Source organism: Pelmatolapia mariae, linkage group LG17 (assembly GCF_036321145.2).
Source record: "Pelmatolapia mariae isolate MD_Pm_ZW linkage group LG17, Pm_UMD_F_2, whole genome shotgun sequence".
Taxonomy (NCBI): Eukaryota; Metazoa; Chordata; class Actinopteri; order Cichliformes; family Cichlidae; genus Pelmatolapia; species Pelmatolapia mariae.
In genome coordinates, this window is record NC_086242.1 from 17,277,501 (window position 1) to 17,296,152 (window position 18,652).

At 38.1% G+C, this 18,652-nt stretch overlaps 1 protein-coding gene across 2 annotated transcripts; it reads right to left on the reverse strand.

Annotated features, from left to right (window-relative positions):
• Window positions 1-1,207: 1,207 nt before the first annotated feature.
• On the reverse strand, window positions 1,208-18,397 carry pah (phenylalanine hydroxylase). 2 transcript variants are annotated; one of them, XM_063501006.1, is made up of 13 exons: window positions 18,276-18,397; window positions 17,141-17,260; window positions 11,731-11,914; window positions 9,011-9,099; window positions 8,543-8,610; window positions 7,001-7,197; window positions 6,500-6,635; window positions 6,317-6,386; window positions 6,063-6,119; window positions 4,904-4,999; window positions 4,404-4,537; window positions 3,027-3,142; window positions 1,208-1,417 (listed from the first exon to the last, which is right to left on the reverse strand). In XM_063501006.1, the coding sequence occupies exons 1-13, from the start codon at window positions 18,345-18,347 to the stop codon at window positions 1,374-1,376; spliced, it is 1,383 nt and encodes a 460-aa protein (XP_063357076.1). In that variant the 5' UTR covers window positions 18,348-18,397; the 3' UTR covers window positions 1,208-1,373. The 2 variants fall into 2 exon arrangements, with proteins under 2 accessions (XP_063357076.1, XP_063357075.1); XM_063501005.1 differs by having other exon boundaries at window positions 17,141-17,263.
• Between the last annotated feature and the right edge of the window lie 255 nt (window positions 18,398-18,652).

An 18,652-nucleotide genomic window follows, 5' to 3' on the forward strand; every position in this document is an offset into this window, starting at 1 on the left:
TGCTTTGCGTCACGGCGTTTTTTCTATTTATGGGGCACAAATATCAGAAGGAGACGCTTCAGGTGCACTCAGCCAAAACCATTAAAGGTTACGTAAACGTTACACAGTCTTGGATATAAATAGAAAATTATACTATGAAGATTATTATGTTCGCTTTTTATTTACCCTGTGTTTTGGGGCAGCTACAGGAACAGATTGAAGATTACATCTAGACTGCAGGTAAAGAAGACATCAGTGAGGTGAACATAACCTCACCTCATGGAGTATGAAATTACTCCATAAAAGGAAAAGAGCACACTAATCAGCCTTACTAATAATGCTCCAGCTGACCTAAAAGGTGGATTTATAAGTAAATTACCCTTTTTTATTCACTGAACTGGTGGTGTGCAACAGAGGGGGATGTTTGTGTTGGTACCAGCTGTTCCCCCCCAAAAAGAATATCCTACAGCACCCAGAATGCTTTGCAGTCTGTTAATAAGGATAGACTAAAGACTGTATATAAAAGATGGAGAAGTGATAGCCAGACGCTACCATATTTGGAAGAAAGGTGAAGCGCTAAGAGCGAAACCGATGAACTGTACAGATGCAACTCACAGGCACAGATAGCTGCTAATTAGTGTTAAACAGAATTTTTTAAATGGTGCTGGGGAGCACAGCACATCTCAAGATTATACTTTGAGCCTGATCTGGTGCTAAGCAACAATATTAGCAAAACTTGAGCATGAAGACTTCATTTTTAGAATGATGATACCATTAATAACACTTTAAAAAGCACAATGAGTGACCCCAGCTAGAAATGAATGAGTAATAAAAAAAAATGCACCCCATCAAGACTTATGAATACAGAAGGTAAAACTATCCAAAGAGGACAAAATTATTCTTTGCTGGAGCTGGAGTCTATGAAGCCAACCCCAAGTGGGCATTCGTTATTTCCCCTCACTAGAGGAATATTAGCTGACAGTAGACACAGGAAGTACAGCCAGAGTGAAGAGATATTTATTAAAAACTGTCATGCATATATGCAAAACATTTAATTAATCCAGATTAAATGAAATATAATAACAGAAAGCCTCCTGTCATTTTGAAAAGCATAACAACCTGATTAATGCAGTTAGCTAACAAAGAAATGTTTATTATACAATGCTCTTATTTTGAAAAGCTATTCTTCACGTAACATTAATGAGGTTATAATCTTACTATTCTCCATAAGTAACAGGATTTCAGGTTTCCTACTACCTGAATTCTAAGAATATAGTCACTATCTGACTTGTGTATGTGTTTTAATACAAAGAAGTTGAATCTCTAAGCATGACGTTTAAAGAAGCCAAGAAGAAATTCTCAGGAGGGTTCTCCAAGTCTGATCTCCTGTCCTGTTATTCCAGCTTCCGCAGGGCTTCGCACAATTTCCCCATCTCACCTGAAACAGAAGAAAATAGAAAAGTCAGAGGAACAACTACTGCTCTATGTTAATGCTCATCGCATGCTTTCATATTTATGGCTCTTATGTATTTATGGCTTTTAATAACATTCACAATATGGCGGAGAATTTTTTTTAATTGCACACATGAGCTGTTTAAAGAGTCATCCCACCATACTGTGTGCCATGTTGCCTACTTTTACACACTGAAGGTATAACACTAACTTAGTGTGTAAAAACACCACAGAGCTGGTGATTTTACTTCCTGAGGACCCTCAAGAAGAACATCTCTCAGAGACCATTAGTGTCCTTCTACCACAGCTCCACAGAGATCATATTAACATATTGTTTCTATGTTTCTGCTGCAACATCCACACAGTCCTATAATTCACTGGATGCCCCCTCCTATGTCTGGAGGATTAGGCAGTTCCTGCTGCCTCAAAGAGGTTAATCATATCGCAATGGATCCATCACCACGGTCAGCTAGTGTTTGGCTGTTACCGTCAGGCTGACAGTACAGAACAAGTAAAATGAAGACAAACTGACTGAAAAACAGTTTCCATCCCAGAGCTGTACAAGCAATAAATGCTGTGATATCGGAGAAAGATTGGAGAAATATTACTTTTTATCTTTTACTTATTTTTATGTCTAACATATTTTCATATACTTTATGGTTTTTATATAGTGTTTTTATATAGTGTTCAAATTGCACCTAATTACCGCTGTACACATGAAAATAAATACATCTTTATATAAACATTTAACTATAAACATTCTATTTTATTCTATTCTAGGACGGAGGAGACGAGGAGGTAAAAACTGGAGAAGTGAGAAAAGCCTGTGTCATTTGGGTTGTTTCTCTTGTATTTTGATGGTTTACTCCCAGGTCTTGTTTTGGTTCCACTTCCTGTCCGTTTCATTGTCTTGATTGGTCTGATTCTTGATCACCTGTGTCTCACGCTGCATGCATTTCCCTGATTAGTCCTTTGAGTGTATACATCCAGGTCTGTGGTCCTTTGGCTGATTGTATGGTTGTGTTCAGGTCTAGCCAAAGCTCCATATCATCACAACAACCCAGAACCATCATTTATTTCCATCTAACAAGAGGAACGTGTCAATAGAATTTCATAAGCAGGCGATTAGACAAAAATAGCCCTGTTACATCCAACACAGATGGCTCGCTAAGATCCTGCTGTGCCGACTATAGAGTGATGAACCCTTACACCCCTCTACACTTGAACTGACCACCTTACAATGCAAGAGTCCGTGGGTAATACCTCGGCTTCGCTGTTCTAAATGTCCACAGCAGCTCTCGTGGCTGCTTATTCTTTTCACTTTTAACTTTGTCTCTTTAAACTCGGTCTCAGTTTAACCCTCATAACCCTACGGTGGTCCCTAGAGACAAAACACGTACAAACTTTTGGAGTTTGTACGTGCTTTGGAGTTTGCTTGTGTTTTTGGAGTTTGGGGTCACTGTACATAACATATCCACACTATGCTTGGTGTTTAAATCTGAGGCACTCAAAGTCAAACATTCATTCAAGTTCAGACATTGATATTTGATATTTCCAGACGACTAGTAATAAGTAATTTGACCAAAGCTGCTTACTGTTGATGCTGTCTGCCAGGTTCCTGAGCTGCTGGGTGTTGTCCAGCACTTCGATGCTCTGGGTGTAGGGGTTGTAGCGCACTGAGAAAGGCTTGGGGATCGTGCCTGCAAATTTCCTGCAGAAAGAGAGAGAGAGATGAATAGGGATGGGTATCGTTTAGGTTTTATCCGATACCGGTGCCAAACCGGTACTTTTGAAACGGTGCCGGAGCTTAAACGGTGCTCAAACCGGTGCTTAAAGAATGGAGAACACAAAATTGGTCCAAAAACCTCTCATGTTCAGCTGTTTTTTGGGGGTTTTTTTGTAAAAAGATAACAATGTTAGCCTTTTCTGCAGCTATAGGGCATATATGGTATCACTCTTGGCTGGAAGCAGTGCTTAATCAATGGAAAAAACACAAACTTTGTCCAAAAACCTCTCATGTTCAGCTGTTTTTTTGTAAAAAGATAACAATGTTAGCCTTTTCTGAAGCTATAGGGCATATATGGTATCACTCTTGGCTGGAAGCAGTGCTTAAACAATGGAAAAAAAACACAAACTTTGTCCAAAAACCTCTCATGTTTAACTGTTTTCCACTTTTTCTTTGGTCATTTTAGCCTTTTTGGCCAGGGTGAAGGGAGTATCTGCCGTCAAACAAGAAGACAGCCGCATGTAACTACGACTGTGTTTGCTAGTTCACCTTACGTGCATTAATGTAATAACATGGTTAGCCTACTCAACGTAAATTACACACGAACAACATTAAGCTACTTAATACAGAGAAGAACCGCTGCTGCTGCCATCATCATCCTCATCATTTCTGCTACACTAGCAGGGCTAGGGGCCAGGACTCTACTCTTCGGGTTTTTGGGGGATGTTGCTAACTCCAGGTCCGATAACAGGCACCACACCCGCAGTAGATGTGCCGGTGTGAGGTCTCACAGCAAGCTATCAAACACGGCGCATTTCTCGGCTTTAAAAAAAACCGCTATGCGTCGCCAGGTGTTTCATCGGATTTGAGGTGTTACCTCCTTTGACAGTATCACAGTATCACCTTAAAGCACTTGTTGCAGGCTGCTGAGTTTGCATCTTTTGCTGCGAAGTACAGCCAGACTTTGACCGCTTCGCCTTGGGCATTTTTAATCTGTAGCTCTGCTCTAAAAGAACGTACGTACCTGGACCCGCCTACTATCCTCGGAAACGTAAAATGATTGGCTAGAATTGGCTCAGGAAAAAAAAGCACCGAAATAAAGCACCGAAATGTGCGCTGCTTTTCGGTCTGGTTACTACCGTTTATGATGGCACCGGACACCGGTACCCATCCCTAGAGATGAATGATTAAAGACTCGCATGCATTGTGAATTTTAGAAAAAATAAAAAAATTAAAATTGTCCTACCTGACTTTCTCTTTGGCATCTTCAAAGCTCTCTGCCACAAAGTAAACCGGCTGGTACTCTGTGATAGGGTACTTCTGGACGACCGTCTTCTCGGGGTCGAAAGGCAGAAGTTTGGGCTTTTCTGTTAGAGAGTACTGAAAGAAAACATTTTTTTCTTTTCACTGATTTATTTTCTCAATGAGCATCTCTATTCCTGTCTGTAAACGGGAAGTGCGGCACGATTTAAGACTCTGCTGACTTGAGTGGACATCCTCTGCTGACAGCAGCTGATGTAACTCATGACCTCGAAGTCTTTGCCCCCACCTGAGTGCTTACCCACTGAACCACTTTACCACTGCCCTGCTGAGCAACTCCCCCAGTGACACATTAAACCTGAACCAGAGTGGACCACTAACCCACTGCCTGCTGTTGTGCAATAAGGCAAATGTGTTATAAAAATTATGTACAGAAAGCAAAATGTTTGTGGAGGTGCTTCATCGCTGTACTCGGCTTCCTCTTACCCCCAGCTCTCCAAATGAAGACAGCAAGCCGGCTCCATAAGCTTTGATCTCAGAGCCCTGCTTACAGAGGCCAAACTCCACGGTGAACCAGTACACCTGAGGGACACACACCTGGGTCATGAAACGTGACTTACGCACCACAAGCAGTAAAAAAATAAGGAAGCTTTGGGTTTCAGAGGAAATCTGAGGAAAATAGATCTTATTTTAAACAAGATGATGACATAAAAATTGCATTTTTATACTGTGTAAAGTAAGTTCTAGTTGGATTTTACACTGTGAAAGCATCCCAATCATTTTCTTTTTTAGTATTTATTTATATATGTTTTATTTTATACTATTTTTATGTTAATTTTTATTTCTATTTCTATTTTTGTTGTATTCATTTTTCTCTATTTTCCATTTTCCTTCATTTCTATTCCCTTCTTTAACATTCATCTTTACTTCTTTTATTTAATGTTCTATTTATCCTTTTATTTGATCATTTTTTAAATATTTTATTTAATTTTTATTATTCTCTTAATATTTTTCAACTCTTTTTTATTCCTTTTTATATTTATTTATGTAAGACAAAAATATAAATTGTCATTAAGATTCTTAAGGTTTGCTTCTGATAAACACAATATCAAATAAACTCTAGGATTTAAACCACATTTTTGTCTCTTGTTTTACTCAGAGTATTTAAAAATAGGAATATTAAATACAGATATAATATTAATAATGACCTTTTAAAAAAAATTATTCAGTATAATTTTGGAGGTACTGAAAGAGTTGCAATAAATGTGTTTAGCAGCATATATGTCTTAATATTTCTAGACATATATATATACTACTTTATCAACAGAAAGCCTTAACACTAATTCAAGCTTGTCTTGACCAATTTCTGCATTAAGATACAATAACTGTTTTTTCCATGTCATAACAAGGTAAACACGTGTCATGGACAAAATGCACTTCTTATATTTACAATCCAAAGGCTCTATAAAGCAAAGAGGGCTGTAATTAATGTTATTAATTAAACCTGTGTTTATCCTGCCGCGACATGTCAGAATAGCCTGTTAGATTAAGAAACAGGTTATTTAATGTGGTCTAGATTGATCCAATCTTTCGTAATTAGAGGCTCATACCTATTACCGCTGTTTGCCTTGTACACAGTACTCACGGTAGCAAGTTTCTCAATGTACTCATCCGGGGCTCCAAGAGATGCAAGGCCAATTTCCTGTGTGGGATCAAAGCATATGGGTTAAGAGGAGCTGCTCACGCTGTCAGACAAGACCAGGATAAACTGCTGAAACGGAGTTTTGTCATCTTTTGTGCTATCTTTTTGCCTCAGCACAGGAATTCATATCACTCTTGGTCTAATCGGAATAATAGAAAGGGGAAAAAGTAAAGTGTAATTCTCTTCTTTAACATTACCTGTGAGAACTGCGCAAAGCTTGGATCAGCAAACAGAGGAACGTGTCCCAGGAGCTCGTGGCAGATATCCCTGGATTAGAAACAGAATTTGCTCTTTAATTCAGAAATCTTTACTTCCTTGCGCTAAGGAAGATTTTACTTCACCTGTAATTTTTTATTAGCTTTATACACTGAGACACTCACGGCTCAGGTGTGTACGTGGGCTTGGAGCCGTGGCGAATGTACTGCGTGGAATGGAAGACGCGGAACGCGAGTCCAGCCAGGAAGTCACGGGACGAGAGCAGGCCGGCTACGGGGCGAAGCCGGAAACCTGTGCATGCTGCAGGAGAGCAGTGGGGAGATGAAAGAGATGAGACAGTGAGCGTTTTGTTGCTTGTGTTGAATAAGAGCATGCATGGATGGGAGGGAGGAAGAGGAAGTGGGGGTCTGTACAGCCAAATGAACTGAATGATGACTCATGCATTGGGTTTCATGGACTGTGTGATGTTGCGTGACTCATAACAGAAAGAGATTGTCTATTTCTATCAATCATTAGAAGAGAATTTACATATTATAGCAGCTTTGTTGCCATCTATAGGCAGTAATTAGGCAGCTTTTTAATAGTGAACATTTATAAATTATATTATTAAACATAGTGTTTCAAATGTCTGCATTTGACAAGCATTTTTTTAGGTGTGGGCTTACACTGCAGGAAGCGGGAGACGTCCTCGAGCTGTGGGATGTTGTCTGGCCTGTAGCCGCAGTATTTCTCCAGCAGGGGGAAGACGCGGTTGTGTTCACGGCAGGCGTGAGTCGGGTACAGAGTCTTCAGCTCCCTGAACACCGTGCCCCAGGTGGCCTTCTCCTCCTCTGTGTACTCCACCCTGGGAATGGACTGGCCACTGGAACAGTGGTCACAACAGAAGTTATGTTTCCCTGATAAACACTAACACCACCACACTGTGTTTACCTTAAATTTTTCTATATTTAAATCTAATCAGTTTTTCTGTGGATGTTCCCCAAATCTCCCTGAACCCAACAAACCTTTGAGCCACAGCTCATTATTCCTGTTTTCTAACCTGAAAAATATCAGTTTTATTTTACTCGCTTACTCCTGTAAGTCTCATTCAGCAACTAAAGATCCAGCTAAAACCATGTTTTAGACATTTTATCAGTTATATGTGAACATTACTAAAAAATAAATTGATGGCTTTTGAGCGTCTACATCAACACCAATAAAAACTTCACCATGGCTGTAGTTCTATATGTAGAGTTTTTCTAATGTCTGACGTGGAGGATTTTTAGTGGTAGCATCAAAAAATAAATGTCGTAATTTTTTCTACATAAAAAATAATTTAAAATATGATATAGTGGTAATATATCATATATAAATATCATATATTATATATTATATAAATAATTATATAGTTTTTTTAAATGAAATAAATAAATATAGAATTTTTTATGTAATTGCTGTGTCACGGCAGAAAAGACAATAAAAACAATCCATAGAAAGGCTTGAATTAAGTAGTAGAACCCGTACAAAAATAAAAATTTGAATTAAATAAAAATAATAAATAATTATAAAAAATATAATCAGCATTTAGAAATTTTGAAAAAATATAATATGATACTATTTATAATCCAATATATAACAAAAAAATTGAAATATTGCAATTCCTTTGGGAAATATTGCAATAATTTAATTTGTAACAGCTTTCTTATAAATAATTTATCACTGGATAAATATATCAATGTCAATTTAACTTACATAGCACATTTCAGTACATGTAGACTCAATGTCCTTACCACAAAAGTGGAAAACATAAAAAACTGCAGGTCTACAACATATTAAGTCAATAAAATCAACAAAACAAAACTTTACAAAGAAAGACTAAATGTTGTGAAGAAAAGGACAAAAAAATATTTTTTTTGTTGTTTTTTTTCCCTTTTACTTCACCTGTGTTTTTGTTTTGGACTTCGATACCCTCTCTATACCCTAAAACTACAGTATAACTTAAAAAAAAAAAAAATTAAAATGATCTACACCGTAAACTCTTTTTTTTTTTTTTTTTTTTAAACATATTGGTTTATTCCAATGGGAAAGTTCACTTCATCATTTGTCAGCAGCATTTGACTAACATGTGAATAAGACTTCCTGATTAGGTGATCCTTTAAACCCACTACTACTCAAACTCAGCCCATAACGTCTCTATGAGCATAAATATATTAAGTAGGAGTAGTTACTGTCTGTAGTTGTAGGCAATGTCTGCAAACTCCTTCCTGCGGGCTCTGTATACTGGATCTGTGAAGCCCTGACAACACACACACACACACACACACAAATAAGAGCCATGTTAGATCTCATGATTGCAGCCCAGCCACTCAGAGCTAAATCAAAGGTGGAAATCCTTTGGGAAGGCCAAACGCACATACATATTCAAATAAAGCCTTTGTAGAGTGTTTTTCAGCTTATGATGAATGCATTCTGCTTTAATGTCAGTGGCAAAAGGGAGCAATTATCTATAATTACAGGGGCTCAATTAAAGCACTGACATCAATTTGTGTGTGTAGATAGTTTCCATTAGAATGGATGGCGGAGTGCGGCCTTGTCATCTCCGCTGCTTTTCATAAGCAAGCGCGTGGGCGTGGATGGACGTGCATTCACGTGCGCACGCAGAGGCAGGATGTGGCGGTGGATGAGTCGGTCCTTACCGGGTGATCAGCGTCCAGCTCGGAACCATAACTGAGGATCTGGTTGGCAAAACGGTCCAAGTCCTGGATGTCATTGGGGAACCATGGCACTGGAGGATAACAGCAGTCATTAAGTACTTATAATTTATGTTTTAAGCCAACATCGGATCAAACAGATCAGTCGTGCAGTGTCTGAAGGGGAAAATATTTTAAAAATATAAGAAATATTCAGTGTTAGGTAAAGGGTTAAAGGCTATCTCTGTGCCCTTTTATTGTCATATTATACAGAGATAAATCTAGTGGCCAAGCTATTTCAACAACTACAATAACCAAGCGGGGTCATTTTAATACAGGAATACTTTTTTAATGACTGTATTTGTGTTTATTATACCCACTACGCTCAAAGGCGTCAACCAACATATCTGCGCCACACTTTGTGCGTTAAGTGTCTGCCTCAGAGATTCTGCAGAAAATCTGTGTAGTATATGGCTATAAATGGCTCAAAAATGACCCTAAGATTATTTATTTATTTTAAAACAACTTGTTTATTTTATTGTTTCTTATTGTATTTTTCTTTATTGACTATTATGGCACTTAATGCTCATATTTATTTAACTTTTTGTGTACAGCGCTTTGTGGCTGTCTGTAAAAAGTGCTTAATAAAAAACTTTCATTTAAGGAAATGATCATCAGTTGAAGCCTGAATATTTTTTTATTCCTGACTTATAAAAATGGTTGCACTTCACATTAATATTGATGATTGTTACACAGTCTTGTGTGCGTTTTGCCTGCAAGATTTTTTTCAGTGCTGTGGCATTTTGACACTCAACAGAGCTGTACACGAGGGGGGCATCTGCTTATTCATATGGATTTATGACACTCAAACAACAGTGAGGCCCAATCATTAATCTGCATTTGGGCAGTGTGGTCCAGCCTGAGGCCCCTGCAGAGACAATAAAGCTGTTTAGGCTGTCTCCAAAACTGGCCATAAATATCCTCCTTGTCCACTTGACCCTGACCAGTACACCACAGAGTCTATGCCGAGGTCAGAGGAGAATCCATGGTGGCCCTGTCTGTCTCTGCCTGCCGTGACCTTGGCATGTTCTCTGTCCTTGGGTTAGTCTGGGGCAGAGACACTAAACTCTTCTGTTCCTGCCGGGCCTGTTGGTCCTCAGTAGCTAAACTAATGTCATTCTGGAAACAACTAATAAAAGGGGCAGTGGGCCATCATTCTCATGGGCGACACTGGCTGTCCATTACTAAGTCTGGCGTAGCTCAACACCCAGCACCAGGCCCGGTTGATAAATGGATCATTTCAGCTGTAGTGGTGTCAGCTTTTTAGATTTATTTATTTTTTTTAACCACAGCTGTTTCTGGTTCTCAGAGAATATGCCCTAAATTTCCCTCTATTACCAAAATCTTTAATCTACAATCGCACAATATTACCACTACTACTCCTATAATTACTGGATAGGTTGTTGTTGCTGTCTTTTCATTTTCATTTATGTGTTGAATTCAAATATACTGCTATGAAGGTTGGTACAGATATCAGGGGTCCCCAGAGGATACGCCCATATTTTCCTTTGGTATCAGAATCAGCTCAAAGGTTTTAGAACGATGCCACTCCTAATCATAAGGGATGGATGAACATAAAGAAATGTTTGGTCCTCGGAGGATAGTCCCTCCTTACTTTGTTGATTCTTTAGTGATGAGGTTTGCTATTTTTTTTGTCTTTAGTGGAATTATTTGACAGTTCTTTTGTGAACTGCCACAACTTCCGGTGCAGCTTTCTGTGTTCACCAGAGGAAAAATATCCAAAGCATTTCCTCTAGCGCTGGTGTCTTTACTTCTTTTAGAAAGACAACAACAAAGCTGGACAAAGATATTGATGGTCTGCAGGATAAGTCCTGAAGTCCTTTTGATTATTTGGTGATTAGGTTTGCATTTGTGTTTTGAACTGAAACATCTTACCAGCTGGGGCTGGTTTGACTTGTCCCCAGTATACAACCAGTATTTTGCTTGAACACTACAATGAGCTCAAAAGAGTTATATATATATGTAGTGAAACATATTTACATCTCTTGGGTGGCTTAACATGAAGCATGGTAATGACATTTCCCCAGAGGATGATCACCGGTGTCTATCGCAGTGAAATTTGGTACAGACATCAAGGTTCCCCAGAGGCTCGACAAAGCATCTACATCAAGGTTTACTGTGTTTTGTACTAAAATATCAACTATTTAATGTCTACTCGATGGTCTGCTACATAATCTAGTACATCTGGTACCAATGTTGATAATTTCCAGAGTATACCCTGACCAGAATGAACTTAAAAATTACATAGATGAAGAAAAAGGCTCTTTGATAATGATCCCCCAGAAGATAATCCCTATTGTGCTACATTTTTTGTTATTTTGCAATGAATGACCTTGTTTAATATCAAATGGCTCGTAATTAATTATTTGCAGGTATTCATGTGCCTCTTGTAATCATTTTGGAGACCTAGTGCCGTCCTTTGGCTAAAAATAAAAGCCACTCAGATTTTGATTTATGAGTCTAAAACTTCATTGCATTGCTTGTTTAGCACTTAAAAGCCTGAAATGACTGGCATATTAAACATGAGAATATATCTGTAAGTTGACATTCACATGAGACATATATTCACATTTAATAATTTCATCATGTTGCTGATTGACGGTGTTCTTGTTCAGTGGACATCCTCTTACAATTTACTCACTAACCTGTGTCCTTCTCTTTGCTGCGTGTTAGCTCGTGCACATGGCCGCTGATTTGTGTGCGCAGGCAGTCAATGACCTCATCCAGGGCCTGAGAGCAGGTGGAGTCTACGCTGATGAAGAACTCATACTGCTCATTGTTCATGCGCGATGGACGGGACTCGATGTGTGTCAGGTTAATGCCTTTCTCCTGCAAAAAGAAAGATGTTGGCATGCGGGTGTCAGCTGTTTATGTCTTTATGTTTACGCTCATCCACGCATGTATTTTGTATACGGAAGTGTTAAATTTGTCTGAGAGGGATTTCTAATAAAAAACAAGGTGGAAAACTGTCCCGCAGCACTGCTTTTGTGCTATCACTAGAGGGTGGTGTGCTCTTAGTAAACTACTAGAGTGCACTCTATCAGACTTTGTGAAGACCACAGGTCAGCTGCCTGGAACTCGCTGAGCCAGACACTGGATGCATTCTCTTAGTAAAGACTTGTGGGACATATTGTAATAGTTAGTACACAACTGTGGAACCCTTGGGAAGCTTCCAGAGTTTTATGGTTAAAATTCAAGAACTGTACTTGATCTTAACATGCAAAATAGTTCTGGCTTGTATGTGAATGAATTTTATATGGTAATTTTCACCTAAATGTGTTTTTGTTTTTGTGCACGTTTATGTAACTTTTTGGAGGGAGTGTGTTATGTGTTTGGTCTGCTATAGGCTGCAGAGGAGGGCGTAAGCAACCCAACATCACGTTTTCTCCCATCTGGATCCTATTCAGCTTTTTTTACGGGTCATGTGGTTCTGCATGCCCCCAAAGAGTCACTACAGACACGACCAAAGATGAGACCACGATGGCATTTTTTGAATTTCATTTGTTTAAAGAGATATAGAACAGTGTTTTTCAATTAAAAATCAAATATTACTGTATATTATTACTTTAATGTTTCTTAAAAAATTAAAAAATGTGATACATCAAATTATTCATGAGGCCATCACAGAAAATATGATATGTATATGTAGATGACAGATTTAGTTTCTGATTTTTAATTAGTTTGCGATTGAGAACTGTGTCCCTGTCATCATAATTAATCTGTCCATGACTACAAAGAGAAATAATTCAATGTGCGTGCCACTGGCAGCCTGTTCCAGCTTAACATAACCAATTCCAAGTCCTGAAGCGAATATGGTGCAGCGGCAAATCTGCCACATTTCTGTACCCCTCCGAGCCGTCCCTTCACCGTGGCGCCGGTGACTATAACCCCAGCTGAGGTCAAGGTCAGTCGGTAGCATGACTCGTCACAAGAAAGCCATGCCGCTGTGTCACATGCGCACTGAAACCCGGGTGGATAAGCAGTCCGGCAGTTTTCATGAGCAGCTCTCTGAATGAACACGTGATGGTTGTCCAAGCTGTGTGGCTAAACGTTAGCACATGGCTCAGTCGTTTTCAATATATCAGTAAAAAACAAAAACACACACACACACAACAGGAGAGAAAAGGGAAGTCCTGGAGCACAAACTCTTGAAGCTTTGTTTTTTACAGCATCATTTACTTTAAAGCATGTGAGTGGACTCAGCATGTGTTACATCACAGCTGGGCAAGAATGGGGTCTGTTGATAGTTTGGTGGTCGTTTGGCGTGTTTTACTGAAACGTTAAGGGGAGTGGGAGGATGAGGGGTGGAGCAGGGGGAGGATCGGCAGAGTGGGAGCTCATAGGCTCAAAGGGAATCCTGATGTTTACAGCTGCATTTGAGACCAGCATTTGGCACATACTTGGTATTGATCAGAGTCAACACAGCCACATCTCCACCCACAAAATGTGGAAAATTAAATTAAATGAAGAAAACATTTTCTTCACAAAAATGCTTTCCATGAACTGAAAACATAATTTTCATGGCTGGTTTTATATGTTATGATAGTGTTTTAATACAAAATGTATTTAAAAAAAATTAAAACTTGATACTTGAAGGAAGGTCAGATTTAAAGATTAAACAATGAAAGTGCTGCCAGTCGCTATTTACTACGAGCACGTAGTCACCTACGCAGAGGCAATTTAGATCGATATGAGAAGAAAAAACAACACAATGACCCACTGATGTTGTTGGGATTTGAAGGATTAAGCAATAACATGTTGTGTAATAACACATCAAACTGATTTTCTTTGGTAAATGTGCAAAAGTACGACAAACCATTAAGTACCATTGTATGCACAGATTCCACAACATAGACTGTTGATCAAATTAATGTGTTAAAACAAATCTACAACAGGACAGTGTCTGAAAGGCATGTCCTGAGAGATCCACCTGGTCTTTCAGTTGATCATTTAATGTTCACTGAAGCCTCATCAGAAATGTTCACAGTGGAAGGGTGACCGTCAAGAAGACCTTCTTAAGGAAGAGAAACTGGGAAAAAAGGGTGAGGTATTCAATATTAAACAAAACCTGGTCTAAAAATCACTGGCAACAGGTTGGATGGAGTGATGAAATTTGAAATTTTGGGTTCAGATTATGTCAAAATGCAAACTGTAGTTATTATGAAAGAGAACACCAGGAGAGAGGTCCAACAATGAATGTCTACAGCCATCTGTAAAACACGGTGGAGGCTCATGTCATGGCTTGGGGCTAGATTTCAAGCCTTGGTGGTGGAGATCCTGTCAAAACTGTAAATGTGATTATGAACCTAGAAATATACAATCAGATTTTGAACTCTCATCCATTCACGATCCATTCATTTTTCAGCGTGACAATGATCCCAAAAATGTCAACGTTGTAAAACCAAACCTGGACAGAAAAACACAATGGAGCACTATCAGTGGTTTAGAGCATTGTTAAAGCAGTGTGAGATCATCTAAAGCCAACCAACATCCAAATAAGAGCTTTGAATGTCCTTCAAGAAGCCTGGAGAACAATCCCTGAAGACTACTTAAAGACTTTACCTAAGAGATTTCAGGTGGTTTGAAAATTTAAGCTCATTATATTCTCATACATGTTTCAAGAAACTGCTTTACCGTTTTCCCATTTTCCTAACAAAACATAAAGAAGAATTTATAGATAAAAATAGCTGTTAGTCATCAACATAGTATGTTATAAACTACTTTACTTTCACATAGGTACAGCACAGCAATCAGTTCACAGCGTGTAAGAATGGAGAATTTTCTAGCAGCATTTGCCTGGTTCTTTATCACTGAACCCCCAGCTGAGATCAATGATGCACCTGCCATGTTTGCAAACCACTGATATACAAACATGTGAGATAAGCTCTGTTTGTTTAGTTTCCTCCTTTAAAGAGTCAGAAAAAGCCAGGAGCATGAAAACTACACCGCAAAGCGCTTAGCCTATTTGTACATTTCTTTCCCCTCGCCAAAAGCCATTGTATTTAAATGACATGACTAGTTTAAATTATGTACTAAAGTGGAACATTCCCAGGATTTATTTTTTAGTGTCTCCTCATGTGGCTTGTTTTGTTTAATGTTAATCAGTAACTTATGGTAACATAACTGCTTTGTCATGAACCATTTTTTTTAAAGGAGCAGGTTGACAAATTGTTTTCCCCCCCAGAGTTACGTAAGATGGACAGATACCAATCTCACTGAAGCCAGCTGTTTCTTATTTGTTTTATCTGCACAGGCCAAAGTGTAAAAAGAAAAGGATCCTTGCCAGAAACATTTTAATTTGTCTGTCTGTAGTTCTCAACCACAAAACTGCCTTCTATATAAAGTACAAGAGTATAATATTTTTACATTTGATCAATAACCTTTTCATATATATCATTTGTAACAGTCAGTAGTAATTAGTATTAAGCAAAATCAGCCTTACAAAACTATGCTAGATTAGCTTCTCACACAGAGTGCAGTCAGGGGATATACATTAACCAAATGGGATTTCAAATGTTACTTAGAGAGATTAGTGGTCATTAGGCAAGTCATTACTGTTTCTTATAATGCTAACATAAGTTAACGAACTGTTGGTTGTAACTTAGCATGAGCTAAGCTCTGCCATAGCTTAGCATCTTACAAGGTAGCTTAGTACAGGATTAGTTTACCTGTCACTTAGCTTACATTCTTACAAAGACTAGAAATTGAATCATATAGATTAAATATATCAGACATAGAATTTTAATGTGGTGAGATTGTAGGTATTACTAGCATAACTCTGTTCGATTAAGCTAAACTGATTACTCTAATGCTAAAATAAGCTAACTAAATAGTGAATGTAGTTTAGCTAAGCATTAGCTTAGCTGTTGCATGAGTTAGCATTTTACAAGGTAGCTTAGCTCTCCCCACTTTGCATTGTACTTTCCTATATAATAAATCTTAGCTTAAAAATAAAACTTAAAAATTTAACAAATATAATATAAAAATGTGAATTTATTTCAATCAGTGTCATTATTAGTATTACTTTGTTTCAGTTAGACCAGCCAAATTGTTTCTACCTAACACAAACTAGCTACTGGATGTACCTTAGCTTACCATATGTTTAGCTGTTTACAAAAACTTGAATCAGGAGACACACATTTGATGGTAAAATGTTACTTAGAGAGATTGGGGGTGTTCCTGTATGGGCTGCATTCAGGGTGTGTTCCTGTTAGTCTAACAAGGTAAGTAGCTTATGGTTATAGCTTAGCTTAGACTTAGCTTAGCCAGCTCACAGCCACAAAGAGTAGGATCAAGTAATATAGATTAAACAAATAGTATAAATTCTTAGTGAGATCAGAACTGTTGTATTATATTATATATTAATATTATATATATTATCTTAGCTTCTCACAAAAACTTTGAATTAAGGTGCTATAGAAAATACAAATGAAATATAAAATGCTAATTAGTAAGATTAAAGCACACACTGTAGCTTAGCTTCTTAGAAACACTGGAATTAAGGTGACACAGATGAAACAAATGAGATATAAATGTGAGATATAAAAACCAGAAATGAGGAATATGGATATATGGATGGATGATATGTTATTTAGTGAGTTTATAGCTGCTGCTTGAAGCATTTTATTTATATCTAGTCCAGTCAGAACCGCTCTTCGGAACCTAACCAGCAACCAGTGGCTGGCTATAGCTCTACATTTAATGGTCCCCTATGAATCTAATTTTCTGCAAATAAGCCAAGAGGCACAATGTTCAAAGTACTGACAATGCTAAACACATTTTAATTTTTTTTTTAAATAAATTATTCTTCTTGAATGCATTTCACAATAGTCAGACACTGTCATAAATAAAGATTAATATACCAAACCATTCACACATTAATTTAACAACCTATGGTTTATTACTGGAAGAGCTGCTTGTAATTTTGCTTTCCATGACTAAATGAACAAGTTAGAAATCCTAATGATATTGAAAGGTACATGAATATCATTAGCATTCAGTTTGTCACTGAACCCCATTAGGACCCAGGGCTGTCCACTGATATAAAATGTTTACCTCAAAGAGCCTCAGGGCTTTGGCTAAAGCTCCGACCTCTTCTTTTAAGGAGAAGATGCAGGAGATCACCTCTGACTTATTGTTGGTCTCCTCCTCCAGGTACATGGAGCCCCTTCTCTTCTGCTGAGAGACGTATTTAAGATAAATATACAGATTTTATATAAAAATACAACATGGATGAAGTCGTGCATACAGTGTTGTTAATGCAAAGCTATTACAAAAATGCAACAGATTCACTTTTAGTGCGGGGATGTGAATCATGAATTTAAAAATTGTTAGAATAGTGTTTGGCTCTCCTTTTGTCTGCCTGCCATATGCAGTAAGAGAGCATGTTATGTAGTTTAAAGCCATCCAGGGCGTAAAGTTCAAAGCCTTCACACTCAGCCATATTCAAAGAGGGTTTCAGATAAACACACACAAAAACCCAACACATCCCCTCATTTCTTCTACAGATGTTTTACAGATGGGTAAATACAGATGAAGAAATAACAACCTAGTTAATTATTTATTAAACTGAACATGTCCCATGCTTTTTTTAAAGGAACCCACATAAAATTAAGCTTTTAAAGGACAGTTTTGACTGCAAGAGTTCAACGAATGACTGAATTTCTACATCTTTTGTATGGCTGTTATTCAGGCTCCAGTTAAAGATTTCTAATATGTTGCTTATGAAATCTGATGTAAATTAAATAAATGGATACACAGAGCTCAAACTGATATTAAAGATATCAACTTCGTGGTCCATCTGGCAAAAAGTTACCTGTAGCTTTAATTATTTGATTATAAAAAAGAACTTAAAGGGTGGTTTTGTCATTCACAAACAAAAACAGAAGCCTGCAGAGTAGGGACATTTCTTGCATTTGTTTAGCACTCTGACTTTTTCCATTATCATCAGCTGTTTTTCACCTCTATTCACTGTAATTCTCTGCTTTGTTTGCTCTTGTACCCTGAATTTTCTAGCTCTGCCCAGCTATACTGTTGTTTTAATAAAAACACACCGGTTTGAATCGCTATTTAAGACTGTTTGTTTTGCATAACCTCCACAAAAGAACACAAATAAACAGACGAAATTGAATGTAGTGCTAAAAGAAAGAAAATACAAATGGCTTTTAAGTCAGCTATAAGTCAGATTTACCCCTGGGACTTGGTCCCCTGTTTCTGCCTCTGGACTGTAGTTTCCATTAACCCTCTTGTATGCAGCGTCCATCCTCTCTGTCCTCCAGGTAGGAAGTGTGTAGTTGTGTGTATGCTGATGCTGGGCTGAGAACTCGGGAAAGCTCCTCTGTGAGCTCTCTTTTAAAAACCACTCCTGGTTAACACCGGTCCACGTGACACCACACCCCCTCTGCATCGGTATGTCATGGGATGGTTGTTGTGAAGCAGAACTAAAGTGGCACATCTGGTTCTTGTTGTGTGCATGTGGGCAGAATTTGCTGGGTTTTGTGCAGCAACTTTGTCAGTTTCTGTGCAGCCTGGTCGTTTTGAGAACAGGTAGAAATAACCAGTGAAAAA